This window comes from Cervus elaphus, chromosome 27 (assembly GCF_910594005.1).
Source record: "Cervus elaphus chromosome 27, mCerEla1.1, whole genome shotgun sequence".
Lineage (NCBI taxonomy): Eukaryota > Metazoa > Chordata > Mammalia > Artiodactyla > Cervidae > Cervus > Cervus elaphus.
This window is the reverse complement of record NC_057841.1, coordinates 41,864,488-41,888,122: the sequence shown is the minus strand read 5'-3', so window position 1 is coordinate 41,888,122 and position 23,635 is coordinate 41,864,488. Positions and strand designations below refer to the sequence as shown.

The following is a 23,635-nucleotide window of genomic DNA, read 5'->3' as shown; positions in this document are numbered from 1 at the left end:
TCAGCCAACTCCATCTTCTTTTTAACATCAAAAACATTTTTTATTGGGGTACAGCCAATTAACAATGTTGTGGTAGTTTCAGGTGAACCGTGAAGGGACTCAGTCATACATATACAAGAACCCATCCTCCCCCAAACTCCCCTCCCATCCAGGCTGCCACATAACATTGAGCAGAGTTTCTTGTGCTATACAATAGGTCCTTGCTGATTATCCATTTTGAATATCGCAGCATGGACATGACCTTCCCAAAGTCCCTAACTATCCCTTCCCCCCAGCAACCATAAGTTTGTTTTCTAAGTCTGTGAGTCTCTTTCTGTTTTGTAAGTAAGTTCATTTGTATCATTTCTTTTTAGATTCCACATATAAGGGATGTCATATGATATTTCTCCTTCTCCATCTGACTTACTTTACTCAGTATGACATTCTCTAGATCCATCCATGTTGCTGTAAATGGCATTGCTTCATTCTTTTAAAAGGCTGAGTAATATTCCATTGTATACATGTAGCACATCTTCTTTATCCATTCCTCTGTTGATGGACATTTAGGTTGCTTCTGTGTCTTGGTTATTGTAAACAGTGCTTCAGTGAACACTGGGGTGCATGTGTCTTTTTGAGCCATGATTTTCTCTGGATATATGCCCAGGAGTGAGACTGCAGGGTCATTTGGTGGCAGCCAACCCATCTTTGTGCAACAGTTTTTCCCCATGGGCAAAGCAAAGCTTGTCCTTATGCTCCTTACCTTGGAAGATGTTCGGAACTTTTTTGATTCACCCCTCCCACCTGAAAGGTTGCTGTTAGCTTAGGTTCTCTCTTCAGAGGTCAGGTATGACAGAGAAGTTCCAAGGGGCACTTCCTGAGGATACCCTGTTCTTCTCTTCCTCTCGAAAATGAGAATAAACCTCCCTAGAAATTCATTCCACCGAGGGAATTCCCTGGCCCAGCACAGCCAAAATGGGCAGCAAGAAATGTCCATAGCAAGGGCTCAGTTAAATCTTGTATCTACAAAGCTGGAAAACAAGAGTGAAGTATCTTGTAAGCAGACCCATCTTCCAATAAGCATATTTCTGAAGATACAGAACTATATAGCAAGGTGCCTTTCCCCTCTTTCTACTGAAGAAAACTTTTTTTGTCCCTTACTTTTATTGCTGTTAATTAAGAGATTATACAGTGGTTCAAGTGGAAGCCTGATATAATTAGAATTCTTAGAATAATGTTTTATAACTGTAGATTGTTTAAATGTGAATCTTATCAATTAATTGCTTCCATTTTATTCTATTTCTAGGTAGTATAATTCAGGTATTTTTGTTCTTAACAAGACCACTGAAATCATCCAGAAACACAGCAATAATTTTTGATCTTTCTTCTAAAATGAGTTTGAGCTTTTTCTCTTTTGGTTTCATTGCTATCATTTAAGTGTTTATACAGTAACTCCAGTGAAAACCTCATAGGAACATAATTCTTAGGATAATGTTCTATAAATGTGTATTCTGTAAATGTGAATCTCATCAGTAGTTAGCTTTATTTTTATTTGATTTCCAGATAGTGTATAGTATTTCCATTGTTGCTATCTATTAATAACAAATTTCTTATCTTGATCCAGAAATAGAGCAGTGTTTTGTATCTCTGCTAATTCAGCATTTTCACTCATTTCATTTCAAAGCTGTTAAGTCCTCATATAGTCATTCAAATGGAAGTTTGATCAGAATCTTTTCTTAGGATAGTGTGATGAATGTATTTCATTCGAAAGTAAAATTTCATGAGGGAATTATTAACTTTTATTTCTAGATAAAGAAAGATAGGATTTCAGTTGCTGGTGTCAGAAAATCATTTCCCACAACCTGAATTATGAGAAAAGTTTTACATGAGCAGTCACACCATTGGAGGTATTTGAAATTCAAAGTCTACATCTGCTTTCCATAGCCTGCATTTACCCTAGTTATACGATTAACATATTTACCCAAGTGAATGTTAGCTTACCCTCTGATGGCGCTCACTGTGCATAGTATAAAATCCACAGCCCTCACTGCGGACGGCAAAGCCCCGGCTCTGCTGAGCTCCACTCTCCCACTGACCTGTCTCACGCCCACTGAGCTTTGGTCACTGTCCTCCCCTAGAGCCTCAACCCACCAAGTCTCTTCCATCTTTTCCTTCATGCTATTCCCTGTCTGCCTGAAATGCTGGCCCCCAACCCCAAAGATGCCTGTCTCCCCTCACTCTTCTGGTCTCAAATATCCATCTTCGAAGAAGCTTTCACTGAGTTCGCAACCAGACTGAGTTCCTCTGTTTCATGACATCCTGAGCTTTGCACCTTTTTAATAGTAGCATTATCAGCATGTGCAGTTATAAAATTACTCATGTGATCCTGTTTGAATGTGTGTTTCCATACCTCCGCATCATCCGGGATTAGGTCTGCTTCCGATGCATGTACCGTGTGCAGTGTTTTCCGAGCAGCAGGGGGAGAGTGCTCCTGGTACTTGGCGGGACACTTTTCCTTGTGCAGGTGTTTTACGTTTGGCTGCAATGACCAAGTATAAAACACAGCCTTCCGGCACCTAAGGAAGCAAGCGTTTCTTTCTCACTCATGAGTTTGTGGATGAGCTGTCGCCTGCCTGGGCTTGGCAGGGTTTGGGTTTCAGGTCAGCTTCCTTCTCTGAGGCCTGCTTGTCATTTGAGGGCCCAGGCAAAAGAAACAGTGGCAACCTAGGCCCAGTCCTCACAGACGACCACACAAACCTAGGCGGGAGAGGGGAACACAAGCCGCTTCTCAAAGCCTCTGTTCAGAACATATGGCGCCCACTTTTCTGCACATCTTCCACTGATCAGAGGGCCCAAGGTCAGTGTAACAGAGAATCAACTCCATGCAAATGATCTAACATCACCCATGTCCCTCTGGGGCCGTTCCAAAGCCATTCTAGGCCTTGGCACCCCAGACTCCTGCCTTACAATTACTTTTTTTTAGATTTTTATTTATTTTTGGATATACTGGGTCTTCGTTGTGGCGTCCAGGCTTCTCACTGTGGTGGCGTCTCTTGGTCAGAGCCCAGGATCCAGAATGCAGGCTTTGCATGGGTTCAGAATGTGTGGGTTCAGTGGCTGCAGCTCCCAGGCGCTAGACACAGGTTCAGTAGTTGTGGCACAGCGCTTAGTTGCCTTCCCAGCCCAGAGATCAAAACCATGTCCCCTGCATTGGCAGGCAGATTCTTAACCAAACCACCAGGGAGGTCCTGGCCTTACAAGCAGGTTCCAGTTAGGAGGCAGCCATGAGCACCCTAGGGGGAGGAACAGTGTGTTCCCAGCATGGTTGTTGGCTTGAGAGTCCCACAGAGTGACAGCATTCGGAGCAGGAGAGGCAGAAGACTTCCTTCAAGGGCCTCAGATCTGTGAGTTTCAGAAAGGTCCTGAGCCCACATCAACCCCACAGCATGTCCTTGTAACTCCCTACAGTACTGCGTGAGTCATCACCTACCTGTCAGCCCGTATTTATGGAGGGCCTAAGGGATGCTGGGAGGCCCGAGGTAAGGTTGCTGTGCTAAGGCGAGGTGCCAGGTGTGGGTCAGACACTTCCTTTGTAGCTTCCCCTCCTCCCTCCTCCAGCCCACAGAATTTCCTCTTTCGTTTACACTCATCCCATGATTCCCATTCAGTAAGGGATAGTCGGTCAGAGCCCAGGCGATGAGTGCAAAAAAGCAAATGAAAAAGCAGAATGATTAACGCAAAATCAAGATGTCAAGGATCTGTCACTTGAGAACTGCATTCTGCTGCTCAAGAACTCTTCTGAGCCATTTTAATTGGATCAGATTAGTCAAATCCTGAAAGACTTTACCTAGCCATATGCCAAGAGACAGTCTTTACATAGTAGATAGGTAATCAATATATGCAGAATGAGTGTATAAAGCTATGCAATTAAGTGGTATGGAGGGAGTGGTTGCATCAGATGAACCCTAACTAAGAGAGCTATGCCCACACATTGCTAAATGAAATGACAGCTTTATTGCTTGATAACATAATCCTATGATATACTGCTTTTGTTATCCCCCTATAAAACCACAGACAGGATTGAAATGTAACCTTAAAAGCTACGGGAAACCCCAAGGACAGAGGAGCCTGGTGGGCTACAGTCTGGGGTTGCAAAGGAGTCAGACACCACTTAGTGACTAAAGAAACACATAATCTGGCCCAGCGTGGCATCAGAGGGGATGTGGGCTGCCTAGGGATCTAGTGTGGACCTGACCCCTGGTGGTTCTGGTTCTGTTCTTGCCATTGAAACCCACTATCCAGACAGACTTGGCAGGTCACTTAACACCATGGCGCTAGTATTTGAGCTAATCACCTAATTGAGCATTATTCCATTTAATCCTCACAATTTCCTGCTCGTATCAGAGAACAAGAAGTAAGGTTTAGGGAAGCTAGATCATATACCCAATATTTGAGCTGAGTATGTCTGACTTTAGAACTGGTCTATTCTACCTCTCTTCATTCAACAGACCCACTAACCCTCAGGCTTTTGTGAACATCAAAAAGGATGTGTATGAAAAGCACCTTTGGAAACACTGAAACCGACATCAATTAGTACAACAAATCACCTCAGGACGAACAGAATTTCTTTGGAATTAAACACAATCATAATATAATTTCTTCAAGGTGTATGATGGACCCGTTACAAGCATTAATTTTTGTTAATTATCGCACAAGCCCACAAGGATGGTCCTGCTCTAATTTTTAGATGTGAATTACGAATGTTTTGGCGAAACACTGTTAAAACAAGTGTGATAAAGCTGCACAAGCGACACGAGGGAGCCGCGGCAGCGTCCAGCTTCCTGTGCATAGATGAGCAGAAAACGGGGGAGCGGGAGGGACTCCCCAGCACCGTCACCGCAAGGGAGGGGAGGCAATGATGCTCCCACAGCTCAGGAGTCGTTACTCTGCTCAACAGGGATGTAGAAACGGCGCTGAGTTATCAGAGTTCTCCGAGCGAGCTGCAAAAGAAGCCTCACCCAGGGGCTCCACCGCCAGGGATGGGCTATTCGGCCTCCAGCCCTGAGACGTTTCCTTGCGAGTTTCCGGGGAGATGCGGGAGCGTGGGCGCGTCCCTGACTGGCTCCCGAGCTTTGGGTGTGTGTGTGTATGAGATCCCTTTCCTCTCTGGGACTGGGATCGCCCCTTACAGTCCAAATGAAAAGATAGCACCTTTGCATCTCTTCTACAAACGCTTACTGAGCGCCTATAACTCGCCCATAGACAAAATGCGGCGGCGATACCCGCTAAGACCCAACGCCCGCGAGCGCGCGTCTCGCTGTCTCCGGCGAGCGCGGAAGGCAGGGTGCCCTGAACGCCCGTCTGGGACTCGCGGGCGAGCCCCGCAGCCGCGGCGCCCGCCCTGCGCGCGCCCGAGGGCGGCACTGCCCACGCACATGCACACGCACGGGAGCGCCGGGCTCCCGCGTCCCCGGTGCCGCGCCGGCGCCGGCGCCGGGCGCGGGCGGGAGCTCGGGCGTCCGAGCGGGAGGCGGGAGCGGCAGGCGGGGCGGGTGCCCGCGAGCGGCGCTCGTGCATTCGCTCCTCCGCTCCTAAGCCCCGCCCCGGCCCCGCCCACCCCCTTCTCCCGCGCGCGGGCTCCGCGCGCCCCAACCCGCGCGCGTGCGCGCGCGTGCGCAGGCCAGGGCCCTCCGGGGGCGGCCCCGTAGACTCCAACGAAAACGTCGCAAGGTCCCGGATTAACCCTTTCCCCGCTCGCCCATTTAGAGGCCCGGTCGGGTTCCGTGCCTGCGCAAGCCGGCGGCGCGCCTTCCCCCTGGCCCGCACCGCGCATGCACGGGAAGGGGGGGGTGCCGGTGGGGGTGTTCGCGGCCGGCTAGACATTCTGTGCCCGTGCAGGAGGAGGGCTGCTACCATCAGGGACGTGCACGATTTCCCCCCCACCCCGCCCCCTCCCCAAACTCCAAAAAAAAAAAAAAAAATCCAAAACACACTGCCACCCACCGTGCCCCCGCGCCCCGCGTCCATCCCGTCCCCGGCCTGCGTGCAGCGAGCGCGGGGAGCCCACGGCGAGTGTCTGTGGCTGTGCCAGGCTGCAGGTAAGCGCGGGCCGGGGGTGCGGAAGGGGCCCGGGCCGGCCGCGAGGCGGGCGCGGGGGCGGCGGGCGCGGCGGGGCTGCCCGGAAGAAGCGCGTTCTCGCCGCGCTCTGGGGCACCCGTCAGCTCCAGGAGGTGCGGGCGGCCCCGGTGGCGCGGCTCGAGCGGGGCCGGGCGTGGGGCTGGGGCGCTCCGGGGGCCGCGCAGGCCGGCGAGCGGGCTCGGGCAGCGGCCAGGCGGCGACAGTGGCGGCCCCGCGCGCGCGCTCGCCGAGCCTCGGCGGCGGAGTTTATGGCCGCCCCCGCTCGCACCGCCGCAGTGCACCGCGATGGGGGTGGGGACGGCCCGGAGCCCGGCGCCGAGCGCGGCCCGCCGGGCGCCGCCCCTCCGCGCCGCGGGCCCCGCCGCGCCGCCCCCCAGCAGCCCGCGGAGGAGGGGGCCGGGACCCCCGCGCTCGCACTCCCGGGAGCGCCCGCGGAGCTCGGGAAGCCGGCCGCGCGCCGCCCCCGCCCCCGGCCGCGGGAGGGCGGGGGAGGGCCCGGCGCGAGCCGGCCGGGGAGTGCGCGGGGCGCGAGCTCCGGGCTCGCGGGCGGAGCGGGGCGCGGCGCGGCGCGGCGCGGGGCTGCGGAGCCCGGCCGCACGCCCGCTCCCGATCTCCGCCGCCGGGGCCGCCGTGGGTCCTCCCTCTCGCGCTAGGAGCCGCGGCCCTAGCCCGCGCCGAAGAGCCCGATTCTAAAAGGGAAAACGGCTGGTGCTCCGCCCGGCTTCCCGGGCCGGAGCTTTTGTTCGGGAAGGAATGCCAGCCGCTGGATCCCGTTCCCCACCTCCCGGGCCGAGCGGGATGGGAGCGAGGCTCGGAGAGGTTTCGGAGGCGGCCCGGGTCCTGCGCTCGGTTCCCTGCTCCCTCCCCATCCAGAAGCGGCGAGCTCTCGACCGGGAAGTGGTGCCGCCGCCATTGTCGCGGCGGCCCCGGGGTCGGGGAGGCGGCCGGCTGGTCGCCGCGGCTTCTGTAGGTTCACCTTAGCGGGGCCCCACGCGCCGGCGCTTTGGAGAAACGACATGCAGGGGCAGCTTCGTCCAGGAGGTGTGGTTGGGACGGCATCTTGCCCTCCACCTGTAGGGATACTGGCAACGGGGATCTTCCCTTTTGACTCACCTGAACTTAGCAATGGGAACATCTCAACAGAGGGGGGAAAATGGAGATCTGGAGAGAGAGTGGGGCCAAATAACACATAGGCTTAAAAAAAAAAAAATCCAAGTATGTTGCCATGGGTACTGTACGCCTCTCCTGTGCCAAGTCCATGCACCTTTATCCCACAAGCTCCAGAGAGACGGCTACAGGCTGGGGTGCACCCGTAGAAATTATTCTGTCCAGTCCTCGCACTTGGCAAATAAGAAAACAGCCTGCCACTTTAGGCAGCTTAATGATGTTTTTGCTTTTCTGTAAACGGTTTTCAGGACTCTGGTTCTGCCACACTCAAGTTTGTGTGATCACGGTTCGGTAGAGAAGGCTTGATGTTTTTCAGGATGTTGGTCTGCAAAATGGAGTTTAAACTGGAAATAATCTAGAATCCTTTGAGCTTCCCTGTAGGGATAGAGGCAGACACACCTGGAGTTCTCTAATGCAAGCTCAAGACCAGTGATTTAAGTAACTGTACTACATCATACAGAAGAGTGGATAGAAGTAAACAGCTACTGTTCTCTCTCCCCCACTGTTAACTGTTGAGTATATGTACTTTTCTTAACTTTGTCTATATATGTCGATGTAAAAAATATATAGTCTATGTTTATATAAGCCAAGCAGAAAAAAATGTGGAAGGCTGTGAATCCAGCAGGAAATGGTAGGGGCAACGAGGTACTTACCAGCTTTTACTCTATCTGTGCAGCAATCAAAATCCTTGCAAATACAGACGGAGGCTTTGTTGGGGGAATCCCTTAGTGGTTCCCCAGCCCCTCCTTCCCATTCCCGTCTCACACCCCCTCCAGGCTGCTAGTGCTCCAGCCCTTACCTTTTCTCCTTCATATCTGTTCAGAGCTGAACCCGACGCTGCCAGCCACCCTCCTCTTTGTTCCCAACCTGAAAATGGGTACAGGTGCCAGTGACAGGACAAAAAAGGAAAGTTTCTTTTTAAAAATTAATTTTTGAGAACATTCTTGTTTACAACTGGGGATAGGGAAAGAGCCAACTTTACTCTTGTATGTCCTTTTCTCTTGTAGGACTGGTGTGCCCCTGATCAGAGTTATTCTGATCCGAAGATTTTGGTGTTTAAAGCATTAAGATAATAGCCTGAGTTGTTCATGGTAACTATGACTTTGCATATTAAGTCTTTAGAATATTATTGGTGTCAGCTTTAAAATGTCTCTCAGTTATGTATTAGCATTCTTTAGGGGACTAGGTATTTTCCTCATACTTATGCTTGGTCGAATAAAAGAAAAGCAAGGTTTTTGAAAAGAAACACACAGGATACATTATTTTAAAAATGATCACTTCTTTAACACGTGGCAGATGTCTTCCCTGCCAGTTCTACATATCATTTGCTCATAAAACCCCCGCCGCACTTGTCACGTGCATCCAGTTCTGATGACACTTTGATTCGGATGACAGATAGACTGGCATCCAAGGGGAATGAAGCTGCTTGTCACTGTCTTCCCAAATGTCATCTGATTCTCTGAGGGTCCTATTAAACTCTGCCCCTTGTTCAGAAGTAGCTCAACACTGGTGTGAAAAAACTAGAGGACAACACTGAATGGAGTGTTCTGGAAATGATTTCCCTTTCTGGGTCTGCAGGAGTGATCTGTCTCTTCCGTCAAGGAAACAGAACCTTGAGAGCTGCTAGTTATTTTACTGAATCTTCCTCGGCATGAGATTAGACATAGCAGACGGCACTGCCTTGAAGCTGAGTTGTCATTATTACCTCTAGTTATCAGGAAGCACTGGTTTTGCAACTAGAGTGCCTGGATTTGCTAGAGCTAGAGCCCTGATGGTCCACTAAATAGCTAGAATATTGGGCAGGTTCCTCAATTCATCCATAAAGTAGGGTAATAATGCCTATCTCTCAAGGTCCTTTGATCACTGCCTTTGTGAAGACATGAAAAGTGCATAGCACAATGCCAGGCACGTATTGCGCGCTCAGTAGGAGTTGTTATTATGAGTAAGCATACGCTGAGTACAGTGAAGATAAGTAGAAGGAACAGTGTGGAAATCTCTAAATTTGGATCTGTCTTTTCTCCTCCTGTTCTTGAACCCCCTCCTGACAGTGACGTTTCTGAAATTGTTAGGAACCAGAAAGTGGTCAGAAAATGAAAATCTCCCTGAAATTCTTATAAAAGTACTGTTCATAATTACCAAAATTCTTTTTCTTTGTAAACATTTTCTTGTAGGAGTTTTTCATCAGTATGTCTGAAACCATTAAATATAATGACGATGATCATAAAACTCTGTTTCTGAAAACACTCAACGAGCAACGCTTGGAAGGAGAATTTTGCGACATCGCGATTGTGGTTGAGGATGTGAAGTTCAGAGCGCACAGGTGTGTCCTCGCTGCCTGCAGCACCTACTTTAAAAAGCTTTTCAAGAAACTTGAGGTAGATAGTTCCTCAGTAATAGAAATAGATTTCCTCCGTTCTGATATATTTGAAGAGGTCCTGAATTACATGTACACGGCAAAGATCTCCGTGAAAAAAGAAGATGTTAACTTAATGATGTCATCCGGTCAGATTCTCGGCATCCGATTCCTGGATAAACTCTGCTCTCAGAAGCGGGACGTGTCCAGCCCGGACGAAAACAACGGTCAGTCGAAAAGCAAGTACTGCCTGAAGATCAACCGCCCCATTGGGGATGCTGCCGACCCCCAGGATGACGACGTGGAGGAAATCGGAGACCAGGACGACAGCCCCTCGGATGACACGGTAGAAGGCACCCCCCCGAGTCAGGAGGACGGCAAATCGCCCACCACGACGCTCAGGGTGCAGGAGGCCATCCTGAAAGAGCTGGGCAGCGAGGAGGTGCGGAAGGTCAATTGCTACGGCCAGGAGGTGGAGTCCATGGAGACCCCCGAGTCCAAGGACCTGGGGTCCCAGACCCCTCAGGCCTTAACCTTTAACGACGGGATGAGCGAAGTGAAGGATGAGCAGACCCCGGGCTGGACCACGGCGGCCAGCGACATGAAGTTCGAGTACCTGTTGTACGGGCACCATCGGGAGCAGATCGCCTGCCAGGCGTGCGGGAAGACGTTTTCGGACGAGGGTCGGCTGAGGAAGCACGAGAAGCTGCACACGGCCGACCGGCCCTTCGTGTGCGAGATGTGCACCAAGGGCTTCACCACGCAGGCGCATCTGAAGGAGCACCTGAAGATCCACACGGGCTACAAGCCCTACAGCTGCGAGGTGTGCGGCAAGTCGTTCATCCGCGCCCCGGACTTGAAGAAGCATGAGCGGGTGCACAGCAACGAGCGGCCCTTCGCCTGCCACATGTGCGACAAGGCCTTCAAGCACAAGTCCCACCTCAAGGACCACGAGCGCCGTCACCGCGGCGAGAAGCCCTTCGTGTGCGGCTCCTGCACCAAGGCCTTCGCCAAGGCGTCCGACCTGAAGCGGCACGAGAACAACATGCACAGCGAACGCAAGCAGGTCACCCCCAGCGCCATGCAGAGCGAGACGGAGCAGCTGCAGGCGGCGGCCATGGCCGCGGAGGCCGAGCAGCAGCTGGAGACCATCGCCTGCAGCTAGAGGCGGGGGGCCGGGATGCTCAGCACCCTTTATCCGCATCCCGCATCCCGACCCATGAACGCCAGCCTCCCCGTTTCGGTGAAAACTTACCGAGAACTTGTACTCGCTGGACATAAGGCAGTGCTTGGTTGGGTGTTCTGAAAACTTTGCAAGGAAATAACCGTTCCTTGGTTCTGACCAAACTGTTTCACTGTCCCGTCTGGTGTCTTGTATTAATGTTGCCAGTGAGCACCCGGCCCCCGCCGCGCCCCCCCTCCCCTTTTTTTTTATGATTTCTGATTTTAATTTGAGAACTCCTGGGCCCAGTTCAGAAGTGAGAGACTTTGTCCCTTTTTAAAAGTCCCCCTCTCCGCCTGCTGCGCCAGGGAGTGCACCGCACAGAGTGATAATTGAGTGGATTGATTTCCTGACCATCACCATTCTGTGTGACTTACGGGTCACGGCGACATTTTTAAGAACTTTAGTAAAAGTACTTCGTGTAGACGCAGGAAATACGGGTGGGTGGTTGACCAAGAACCCTGCGTGCACAGATAGGAAAACAAGTTCTGGAAATGCAAAATGGTGTCAGATTTATATATTTGGTTTGTTAATTTTCTATCACTGTTTTTCATGGTTTTTGTGGACAAATAATGGTTGCTTTGCTGAAGTGTTTCTTCATCCTTTTTGATTGCCTGTACCCGCCCCTGAAGATGTCACATGACCAGAAGGCATGTGGGTGGTTTGAGGGCTGAGTTTTTTTTACTCTCATTTGGGGTATTGCTACTCTGCAGCTGATGGGGTTTGTGGGCTGGATGAGTGGTGACGGGATTAGAAAAGGGAGTGTAGGAAACTGGCTCTCAGAGACAAGGTTTGTACATTTGCAACAAGTCCAAGATTTCCTAGATCAAAATAATTCCTGATTTTGAAATTGGGTTTTTGTTTAGGATCAAAATTAGGGCAAGAACAGGTATACTTCTTTGGATACGTTTGTGTAACTTACAGAGTGTCATCAAGCTTTTGGGCTCTCGGTAGCACGTGATTATCCATAAAGAAGATGCAGTGTCCTTCCTGAAATCATTATGTTTAAAATCTTTTACATATGTAAATAGTACAGAAGCATTGGTCTTACATATCTCAAGTACAAATAGACAGCTGCACTTTTTTTGCACATTGGGTTAACGATATCTCCCATCAGCAACAAACATCAGTCTGTTTTCAACCAGTATTAAAGATTGTCAGACCAAATGTTTATGTTCTTGAAGTATATTTCATCACGGGTTACAGTTTTAAGTGGAAGATGATTGCCTTCTCATAGCCGTAAACTGAATTATGAGTGCTGTTCCAATTCTGGTGTACGAAATTTCTTTTTAAACATTTCTTTAGGAATACATTGAAATACCAACAATAGTTTGAATTATGTTCTGTAATAATTAGTTCTTTTAGAATGTACCATTTTCAAAAGTCGATTTTTAAAATTTATTTTTGGTTGCTAGGATTTTTTTTTTCTTAAGATACATTAAAGTAATTTCATTTTCTAGCTCGTTGCATTAACACCTGTAATTATTATTATTGTGAGAGAAAGTTTATTTTTTGTATATGTTATGCCCATAATTGTAGGATGAAGATGTTACCTTTTTAAGAATCTTATTTATTGGTAAATGTTTTAGTTTAAAACTAATTTAATTTCTTTTCTTAAATGTTGTTTATTTTCTCCTGAAAGCAGTCCTGTCGCTGTGTTTATATGCTCTTCATAGAAGGGGAACTGATTGCCGTTCGTAGACTGTTTTAACCAAAGCAAAGGAAAAGTAATTTAACATCTTGTGGATGGCTACTTCAGCAAATCATACCTGGGGCCTTCGTTTTTGTATATAAAAGAAAATATACTTCTGTCATTCCTGTTTTCGTTTTTTCCTAGCAGCCTGTCACACACCCAGGTTTCTACCCAAGTGCATTTTCTATACTATCTTCATCTTGGTTATACAGAGTTGCAAGTTCCCCATGTGGCATTAACCTTCACTGAAACCACATAATCACAATGGTATCCCCAAGAGAAAGGTTTTTCAGCACTTTATTTGCATCGTGTAAATATGTGTCATTGGTCCTATTTTGCATGAGAAATATAATTGTGTTGTAATTTCCACCGCCGGTGCTGGGTTCATCTGTGTTTAGGGTGCATGTTTTTGTTGTGTTCTGGGCAGCGAGGTTGTGACATGGCAGCTCTCCTGCCTCCTGGTCCTGAAGCCTGCCTCTCTCCCACCTCGCTGGCTATAGTGTCCCGGGGACGATGAAACCCTCGTGTCCAGCAGTTCTGGGGTGCCTCCCTTCACAGCGAGTTAACATGCTTACACCGAATATGCCTTGTGAGAAGGAAGGAAATGCCAGTGTCAACATTACTACTTTGTTTTTCCACAGATTAGAATGAAAATATAATATTTTTTAAAGATATATTTTAATCCTTTGAAGTGCTCATGCTCGCTTTGCTACCCCACCAGGCTCCTCTATCCATGGGATTTCCCAGGCAAGAATACTGGGTGGGTTGCCATTGCCTCCTCCAGGGGATCTTCCCCACCCAGGGATCGAACATGCATCTCCTTTGTCTTCTGCATTGCAGGTGGACTATTTACCAGCTAAGGCATCAAGGAAGCCCTTTGAAGTTCTAACAATATCATTAAAGGATCACTTTTTATTTATTTTTAAAGCCCACGAAGCATCCAAGTGTCTGCCTGGTTCTAGCCTGGCAACTCAGAATTGGAGCCGCATTCGGGGTACATGCCTGGTGGTTTTTCTGATGGCCCCTAGCATTGGGTGGGTATGCTGCTGCCTTACAGCAGTATCAGACATCATTTAATTTAAAAAAATGCTGTTTGTCGTTTTGGTTGCCCTCTGAGGTTTGGTGCCTTTTAGCAAGGTGTAAAATGGGACTGGCTAGACTGAGAGCTTGGGACACCATTGATCTGAGATGGTCCCTACTGATAGGTGTGCAGAGTGTAAAATGAAGATTGCAGCTTCCCATGCACATTGTTGGGGAGACGCATGTTATAATAGGATTATGTCCCATGGGGGCACTCCCATGGAACTGATGCCAGGGAGATCAGTCGAGATGGGGGTCCTTGGCTTCCTATGGCTGGTGGAATTCACTCTTTGAGTCCTGTGATCAGGGTCGCCAGTCTGAAAGCGGGCTGTTTTGTGTTCACTTGTAGCTTACTGACACTCAAACAGTCCTGCTGGGCAGTAAATACGGTAAGACTGTTGCCATGCTGATGTGACCGCTTCCTTCTTTCATTTCGGGGCATGATTGTAAGTATCAGTTCCTGAGTCTACCTTTCACTTGTGGAGCAGGTGCAGGGTTCTCTGTCCACTGCTAGAACTACTTTTTCATTATATGAAAACCACCTACTTTTTTTTTTTCTATTTGTTCAAAGAGAATGTCTACAAACATTGGTGGTAGCTTGATGGTAGCTTTTATGCCAACTTGCATGGCTTCGGTAATGATTGAGGAAGGGAATTTTAGACAGTCTAAAATGCAGGTAATCTGCCTTCTCTTAACTTGATCACAAATTTAGAATTGTTAGAAATCACAGAGGTCACTATCAAGTCAGGCTGATAGTAACAAATTCCTCCTGTTGGGAGGGGGGTGGTGTTTATGATGAGAGAGTGATTCTGGTTGATGTAGTTTCCAACTTCATGGATTATGTTGTGTAAGGTTATCTATAACTTAGTCATTGTGTGTGTATGCTCAGTCAGGCCAACTCCATGGACTGTAACTTGCCAGACTCCTGAGTCCATGTGATTCTCCAGGCAAGAATACTGGAGTAGGTTGCTGTGCCCTCCTGGGGATCTTCCCGACCCAGGGATTGAACCTGTGTCTCCTGCATTAGGTCAGTTCTTTACGGTGAGCCACTGGGGAAGCCCAACTTAGTCTCTGTGTGCTGTGCTGAGTTGCTCAGTTGTGTCCGACTCTTTGCAACCCCATGGACTGTGGCCCTCCAGGCTCCTTTATCCATGGGGATTCTCCAGGCAAGAATATGAGAGTGGATTGCCATTCCCTCCTCCAGGAACTTGAGTCTTTGGGAACCTGGAATTTTCCCAAGTAGTGGTGATAGTGGTGATTAGTTCCCCCAGCAGATGTAAAAAGCCTTTTGTGTAAGTGGAAATGAACTAGTTTAACAGAACTTCTGGTCTTGAATTCTGAGTTAGGAATTAAGGAAGAAGGGAGAACAACTCTCAGGTTCCTCTCTGCCCTTCACCTTGAGCATTTGCCTGCCTCTCTCTCCCATTCAGCTCCCCACCCCCACCAAATGTACGGGAAACCAGACATCCAACTGCAGGCAGAGTGAGTGCTGAAAACCATTCCAGGGACAGACGAGGGCCTAAATGTATTCCCTCCTTCCTTCTAGTCCTCCACTGAAAACTGTGAGCACTCGAAGTGGTAGGGGTTCCCTGTCCCCTTGGTGAACACCCATTCCTTTCCTGGGACCTCTCACTGCTCCTTGTGCCTTTCTGTATCCATTTTTTGCCTACCTCCTTGAACCTTCTACCTATTGGAACTGTTCAAAATTGGTTTAACCCTGGTTGACAAAGCTTTAGGTACGTGAAGATAAGTGTGTGTGAGTAGTTGTGTCCGACTCTTTGTGACCCGTGCAAGGCTCCTCTGTCCATGGGATTCTCCAGGCAAGAATACTGGAGAGGGTAGCCATTCCCTTCTCCAGGGCATCTTCCTGACCCGGGGATCAAACCCCGGTCTCCTGTATTGCAGGCAGATTCTTTACCACCTGAGCCACCAGGGAAGCCCATGGAGAAAATAGCATGTCCTTAATTCACTGTGTATTAAGCATTGTGTGAGGCCAAGGGCTGAACCCTGAGATACAAAGGAAGATTTGGACCCTGGCTAGGAGGGTAGTCCTTTCCCAGTCTTGTCTTCAGCAATCTTATAAAACAAAGATGGTGTTTGCCTCTGATTTCTTAAAGGTCACCATACTGATCTTATCTCAGGGGGCCTGGGTGTGATTTATCTGGATTACAACTGATTTTATCAGTTGTGACTCCATGATCTCTTCCAGAGATGCTCCCCATTACCTTTCTTCACATAAATCTTTTCAGTATAGCAAGGAGGGATGGTGGGTTCATGGGAAGAATTTTCAAGTCAGACTTGAATTGGATCCCGATTCTGCTTTTCAATTAATGTATACGTTTAGGCTTCCCCGACGGCTCAGCGGTAAAGAATCCACTTGCAATCCAAGAGACGTAGGAGACGAGGGTTTGATAGCTGGGTCAGGAAGATCCCGTGGAGGAGGAAATGGCAACACACTCCAGTATTTTTGCCTGGAGAATCCCATGGACAGAGGAGCCTGGTGGGCATGATTTAGTGACTGAGCACATCACATCACATACATTTAGGCAAATTCTTAGCTGCCCTGAGCCTTAATTTCATTATTTCTAAAACAGTGACTGGGATTTCTTCTTCATGGTCTGCTACAAAAATTAGTGATAACCAGTACATACCTACTGCTTTTGAGGTGCACCAAAAGTGTTCCCTGCTTCTTAAGGGGCGTTCTCAATAGAGAAGCAGAAACAAGATTGAATTTCTCTTGACTGACATCAATCATTGGCCATAAGCTGTAGACCTAGATCTCACTTAGTCTTCTTATCAGGTGATATCTGTAGAAGATGTGTTTATCGTAGCATTTCTGTAATCTTTAACCAGTTCACAGCCTTGTCCTCACAAACTCCTGTATTCCTCTAAGAGTTGTCTTTGGTTCTGTAGTCTCCCATCCTTTAAGTAGTTCACGGGAGTGTGATTAAGTGTAAACACTGGTCTCCGGATGGCTCCCTGCTATTCGGAAATATCTGTGATGGCAGAGTCAGAATTGCAGTTTTGACAGCTGGCTTTTGAGTTTCCTCTCAGAAATCATGCGTTTGGGGAGATACGTTTACATGTACTTTTCAGATATTGTGTGTGTTTGGCCTACACCTGACCTTTGCCTTTCTAGTTTACATGAATTCCAGGATGACTTGTTGCATTCTCACAAAAGGGACTTACACTACTGCTCAGGAATTCAGGTCTTTTTTTAGTTCCAGAATACCATTTTACTGAATCACTTTGCTCTTTTTTTTGGAGGATATTTCCATCAATCTTACATAAAACTACTTTCTGTAGATTAAGATTAAAGTGTATTGGTCAACAAATGCTTCCTGGATGTCTCGTGTGTGCCAGGCCTTGGACCGGACACTGGGGAGGTGATGGTGAACAGGGCTGACACCTGTCCTATTCTCATGGAGCTTACGTTCCAGGATGGAGTTCAACAATGACTTCCCCAAGTTTTGCTAAATTTTACAAGCAATCATAAATGTGAAAAATGCTTTAAAAACTCTGTTCTCACGTGTATTTCAGTGCAGTTCATGGAATATACTTTAGGATATAAGTAAACATTTTGAATGCATAGTCTTGAAGTTTGGTTGTACCAAAAGAAACATTCTCAGATGACATTTGAATGTATACTGAGGAAATATATTTGTTCAATGTGACCATTTTCATAGAATGGTTCTCAACTTTTCTCACTGATACTGGATTTTGGAATTAGGTGTGTAAAAAGAGACTATGGTTTATTTCTTAAAAATAATGAATGCTGTTATCAAGTAAGAGTACTTAGGTACTTCCCTGGTGGTTCAGTGGTTGAGACTGTGCATGCAGGGGGCCCAGGTTCTATCCCTGGGACCTAGATCCCACATGTCACAACTAGGACCCAGCACAGTCAAGTATTTTTTTTTTAAAGGGTACTGATGAATCAGCCATGGATTTACATGTATGACAAAAACCACTACAATATTGTAAAGTAATTAGCCTCCAACTAATAAAAATAAATGAAAAAATAAATAAATAAATAAAAATAAAAGGGTACTGATGTAGAGAAAGTTAGGAGAGTAAAAGCATGATAACTTGGGCTTCCTACAGCATTGAACAAAGATAGTAATATCTGGGAAGAAGGGACCTCTATGAGCAATACAGAATATCCAACTGAGATTCAGCAGGTCTTCCTTTAGAGTGCACAGGTCAGGGCAGGGTGGCAAGCAAGCTAAAGGAAAGAAGAAGGGAAATCTCATCTGTTGCTTTTGGGTCACCATGAGGTGCCCTGCCATTTCGATGGAGCTCTGTGCAAAGCATCCGGTGCTGTTCCACTTACTTGGAATGTGGTTATTTTTTGGTTTCAATCAGAGGGCAGAAGTCTTTCATAGATGATTCCTATAAGTGATTCTTACAGATCATGGCTGTTTCTTTTCCTTTTTTTTTTTTTTTGTTTTCACTTGTCGCTTTGAACTTCTGTCCCTGGATAGTCAAGAGGATCAGGAATTAAAGCATAAAAACTAGCACATGTGGAATGTTTACCAGGTATCAGGCACTATTCAGACAATCTCTTTGTATGATTTGTGACGACTCGTGGGTATGCATTATTATGGATTAAGATGTCAAGATTCAAAGAAGTTAAAAATGCTGCCAACGTCAAGTTGTCTTCAGAGCCACAACAGAGGGACCAGGCCACCTGCTTCCAGGGCCTGCGCCCGTAGTCACTGTGTTATATGCCCTCAAACAGGCAGAGGAGCAACTCTGACCCTGCCCACGTTCTTACCACCTTCAGTCCATTGTTAGGGGAGCAACTGGAGGACAGAGGGGGCATTTATGTAAACTGCTGCCTCTAAGTTTGTATAATAAATTAGTACCAGTATTTTAATTTCTGTGGATGTTTCCCATGCAAGGGACCTAAATACTAACCAACATTGTTTTGTCTCTTTTCCGGTCTGGAGGCTGCCCCCAAATAATGTGGAAAACTGCAGACAGAATGTCATGGATGATTGCAAAATAACAAAGCTAGCCGTCTGCTTTCTTTACACGTCCCGTTATGCACTGAGCCAGGAAAATCCCACCAGACCAGAGACCATCGACTTTGGCAGCAGGATTAACTCTTTAGGTATAAAAATAGTTACCTATGTCAGGAGTTCTCCCTTCTCTCCCTTCACTCCCTTCTCTCTGAAAGGTGCTAGAAAACGCGAATTCAGGTTCTATCTCTACCATTTTCAAGCTGTCACCACTTTGGGCTGGTTGCATAATCTCTTAATTTCTTCAGCCAAAATGCAAACAGTGATTCCTTGCTCAGCTGACTCCACTCTTGCTTAATATTTCAAAGATAAATTCACTTTTTGCATAATTTAACAGGAAGTTTAGTTTTAACATGTTTTGTAAGATCAAATATAATTGGTTTAAAATGTTACCGGCCTCAAGCTGGATGACCCATACAGAGGTTAGAAGGATAAGAGGAAATTAATTACACTTCATTCTTGTACATTTAATTAAGTGAAAGGCATGTGTATGAGGACTGGGTTTTTCTAAATCTTAGAATATTGTAGCTGCTTTTCTGTAATCTCCCAGCAAGCTTTCAGCCAGTATGAAGCAGAAAGTATTAACCAGATTGGAAGGCTACTGATCAATTGGTCTGATAAGCATAGATAAGATTATATTTGATAGCCTGTAATAAAATGTGGCATTGAGAACTGAGGAATGAAAAATAGTAGGGATGAATTAATTTTAGGTCCTGTGTAACTAATCATTACTTCCCTAAACTCACTTCTTTGAATTATGAGACCATAAGAGTCCTTGATTTTTTTTCCATGTAAATTTAGTGAACATCCATCTCATATAGATACAAAATTAAATAAATATAAAAATTTATTTTTCCTTGTGATGAGAACATGCAGGATTTACTCTCCTAAAAACTTTCATATTTAACATACTCTGGTGTAAATTATCATGTTGGGTATCACATCCCTAGTATTTATTTATCATATAACTGGAAGTTTGTACATTTTGACCACCTTCATCCAATTTCCCTCCCCCGGCCCTGTATCTCTGAAAACCACAAACCTAATCTCTTTTCCTATGACTTTGTTTCTGAGATATAATTGACCTACACTGTGTTAGTTCCTGGTTCGTGACATAGTGATTCAGTATTTTCATCCATTACAAAATGATCGTCATGGAAAGTCTAGTTACCATCTGTCATCACACAAAGATACTAGGTGATTATTGACTCTGCTCCCCACACTGAATATTTCACACCTGTGACTCATTTATTTTGTAACTGGAAGTTTGTACCTCCTTATCTCCCTTACCTATTTCTCTCTCCCTACCTCCCCTTGTCAACTACCTGTTTGTTCTCTTTATGACTGTTTCTGTTTTGTTATGCTTCTTCATTTGCTTTGTTTTTTAGATTCCACATATAAGTGAAATCAGGCATTTTACCAAGCATGAGATGATATCTCCTTGTGGTTTTAATTTGCATTTCTCTAATCAGTGAAAGTCACTCAGTCGTGTCTGACTCTTTGCGACCCCACGGACTATACAGTCCATGGAATTCTCCAGGCCAGAACATGAGTGGGTAGCCTGTTCCTTCTCCAGGGGATCTTCCCAACCCAGGGATTGAACCCAGGTCTCCCACATTGCAGGCGGATTCTTTACCAGCTGAGCCACAAGGGAAGCCCAAGAATACTGGAGTGGGTAGCCTATCCCTTCTCCAGCAGATCTTCCCAACCCAGGAACCAAACTGGGGTCTCCTGCATTGCAGACAAATTCTTTACCAACTGAGCTACGAGGAAGCAATGAATTGAGCACCTTTTTTATGTGTTTGTTGGCCATTTATGTATTTTTGGGAAAATGTCTATTCAGGTCCTTTGACTATGTTTAATTGGATTATTTTGGGTTTTCTTAGGGTTTTAAATTTTTTAACTGAAGTATTGTTGATTTACAATGTTGTGTCAGTCTCTGCCATACAGCAACGTAACTCAGTTATATTTTGTTGTTGTTCAGTCACTAAGTTGTGTCCAACTCCTTGTGACCCCACAGACTGCGGCACACCAGGCTCCTCTGTCCTTCATCATCTCCCAGAGTTTGCTCAAATTCACATCCATTGAGTTGATGATGCCATCCAACCATCTCATCCTCTGCTGCCCCCTGCTCCTCCCGCCTTCAGTCTTTCCCAGCATCAGGGCCTTTTCTGATGATTCAGGTCTTTGCATCAGGTGGCCAAAGTTCTGGAGTTTCAGCTTCAGCATCAGTCCTTCCAATGAATATTCAGGACTGATTTCCTTTAGGATGGACTGGCTTGATATCCTTGCCATCCAGGGGACTCTGAAGAGTCTTCCCGAGCAATACAGTTGGAAAGCGTCCATTTTCCAGCATTCAGCCTTCTTTATGGTCCAACTCCATACTTACTGCACTTTATTACAAGCCAGGTCCTGTAGGAGGAGCCTGGATACAGTGAGAATCCTCACAATTGAGTGAGGAAAGAAAGATCCAGAAGCAGTTGTAGTCTCATGCAAGGGGAGTTTGGGCGTGGGGTACTGGTGGTGTCCCACAGGGAAAGAGCACCCAGTTCATACTTGGGGTGAAGGGAGGTTCTTGGAGAGAAGGATTTCTGCATACTAACTACATCACATGTGGTCTCCATATTGATTTCTGGTAGGCATCTTGGATATGACAAATTCAAAATCGTCCTCCTGACTTGACCCTCAGATCTCCCCACTCGATCTTTCCTGTCTTACTGAATGGCAACCCCATCCTCCCACCTGTTGAGGCTATAAAACCTCTTCTTTCTTTTATATCCCTTCCACCACATGCCTAAGGTCCTTTAGGTCACTACCCAAATGTCACCTCATCAGTGAAGTCTTCTTGACCCCTTTATTCAGACAGTATCCCCTACCTCCCACCTCCACCTAGGCATTTATTGTCCATTGTACTTATTAGCAGGTGACATGCTATGTCTTACTATTGTAAATTTACTATTTTGTTTGTTTTCTCTTTCCCCCACTGGAATACAAACTCCATTATAATTGGAATTCAGTCTGTTTTATCCCTCGCAGTATATTCCCTAGATAATCCGAGAAATGTGTAAATTTCTCTTGACATTTTTGTGTGCGCCTTCCAGGCGTTTTTCTCGATTTTTATGCTTGTCCTTAGTTGCTCAGTCATGTCTGACTCTTCATGACTTCATGGACTGGAGCCCACCAGGATCATACGTCCATGGGATTTTTCACGCAAGAATACTGGAGTGGGTTGCCATTTCCTCCTCCAGGGAATTTTCCTGACCCAGAAATTGAACCTGTGTCTCCTGCATTGCAGGTGGATTCTTTAGCCATCGGGGAAGCTTCTTTTAAGCTACCTTCTTTTTTTTTTTCAGTTTTATTTATTTTCTTTACAATATTGTATTGGTTTTGCCATACATTGACTTGAATCCACCATGGGTGTACATGTGTTCCCCATCCTGAACCCCGCTCCCACCTCCCTCCCCATCCCATCCCTCTGGGTCATCCCAGTGCACCAGCCCTGAGCACCCTGTATCATGCATCGGACCAATAGAAGCTACCTTCTATTATGTATTTATAAATATATTTAAATAAACATAGGATCATGTTATATACCCTGTTTTTACCATTCTTCTTTCATTAAACAGCATTTTTCAGTAACAATACTGTTCTTGCACAGTATAATTTTGTTTTTGGGTAGTATTCCAGTATTTGAAATAGTTTATTTATTCAAGCTTTTACTTTTATGATTTTTTTTTTTAACACTATGTTTAACTTTTTCGTGTGTCCAAAGCTCAGCATTCTGACCAAATATTTGTTCACATCCCAGCACAGGATACGTCCCTCAGATTCGTCTTAGGAGGTAGACTTGTTCAGTTGCTATGTCATGTCTGACTCTGCAACCCCATGGACTGCAGCAAGGTAGGCTCCCCTGTCCTTCTCTACCTCCCAGAGTTCACTCAGATTCATGTCCATTGTGTTGGTAATACTCTCTAACCATCTTATCCTCTACTGCCCCCTTCTTTTGCCCACAATCTTTCCCAGCATCAGGGTCTTTTCCAGTTAGTAGGCTCTTTGCATCAGACCCCTGGAGAAGGAAATGGCAACCCACTCCAGTACTCTTGCCTGGAAAATCCCATGGACTGAGGATCCCGGTAGGCTACAGTCCATGGGGTCGCAAAGAGTCAGACACGACTGAGCGACTTCACTTTCACTTTCACTTTGCATCCGGTATACGAAGTTTTGCAGCTTCAGCTTCAGCATCAGTCCTTCCAGTGAATATTCAGGGTTGATTTCCTTTAGGACTGACTGGTTTAATCAAGATAAAAATCACTCGTTGGGTCAAGATATATAGACAATTATAAAGTCTCGTCACCAGCTGCCAGTTTGCATCTCAGAAAGGTGGTATTATTTATATTTCTACCAGTTTCATACAATTTCTTTTAACACACTAGCAGGTGTAGGGGGTATAGAAATAGCTTCAGTTTTTCAAGATAAAATTGAAGAAACCAGTAATGATTTGATCCTTTGAAGATAAGAATCTTCTTTTTTCGGTCTATTGCATGCTCTGTATGGTATCATATTCAGTCTAATTTTGTGAAAGTCACTTAAATAGGGTGAAATAACCTTTTCAGTGGTTTCCTGGAGAGTACTTTTATCTTCTAAAAGACTCTCATTTAGAAGGTTCCTATAAAAAAAAATTTTTTTACTTAGGAATGAAATATTTCATTAATATATTACCCATAACAATTCACACCCATAATACTACTGCATGTTTTCTATAAGAAATTCTAAATATTATCTTTATTTTTATAATAATAAAAAATTAATGCCCAGTATTTTGTGGAAGTCACCCTGATAAACAAGACATGACTGCCAGTTGCTTGCATGTTCTACTTTTCGTATTTGGACACCAGAAAATTCTACTAGTATTATCATGGAATAATAAGGATGAAGGTAGATTTAGTGCTTAAGAGTTGCAATCTTGCAAATGGCACTGAGCAAAT

At 46.1% G+C, this 23,635-nt stretch overlaps 2 protein-coding genes across 3 annotated transcripts; one reads left to right on the top strand and one right to left on the bottom strand.

The window, feature by feature from the left end:
* Positions 1-529: 529 nt before the first annotated feature.
* On the bottom strand, positions 530-6,003 carry LOC122684717 (splicing factor, arginine/serine-rich 19-like). Its single transcript, XM_043888972.1, has 2 exons — positions 2,387-6,003; positions 530-1,007 (listed from the first exon to the last, which is right to left on the bottom strand). Exon 1 carries the CDS (start codon positions 6,001-6,003, stop codon positions 4,927-4,929), a length of 1,077 nt encoding a protein of 358 aa, XP_043744907.1. The 3' UTR covers positions 530-1,007; positions 2,387-4,926.
* Positions 5,841-12,916, top strand: ZBTB14 (zinc finger and BTB domain containing 14). 2 transcript variants are annotated; one of them, XM_043888970.1, is made up of 3 exons: positions 5,841-6,074; positions 8,289-8,372; positions 9,453-12,916. In XM_043888970.1, the coding sequence occupies exons 2-3, from the start codon at positions 8,370-8,372 to the stop codon at positions 10,797-10,799; spliced, it is 1,350 nt and encodes a 449-aa protein (XP_043744905.1). In that variant the 5' UTR covers positions 5,841-6,074; positions 8,289-8,369; the 3' UTR covers positions 10,800-12,916. The 2 variants fall into 2 exon arrangements, with proteins under 2 accessions (XP_043744905.1, XP_043744906.1); XM_043888971.1 differs by lacking the exon at positions 5,841-6,074 and adding an exon at positions 7,090-8,187.
* Positions 12,917-23,635: the final 10,719 nt, after the last annotated feature.

Coding starts and splice junctions, on each gene's coding strand:
- LOC122684717 (XM_043888972.1), bottom strand. CDS start 6,003: ATGGACGCGGGGCGCGGGGGCACGGTGGGTGGCAGTGTGTTTTGGATT.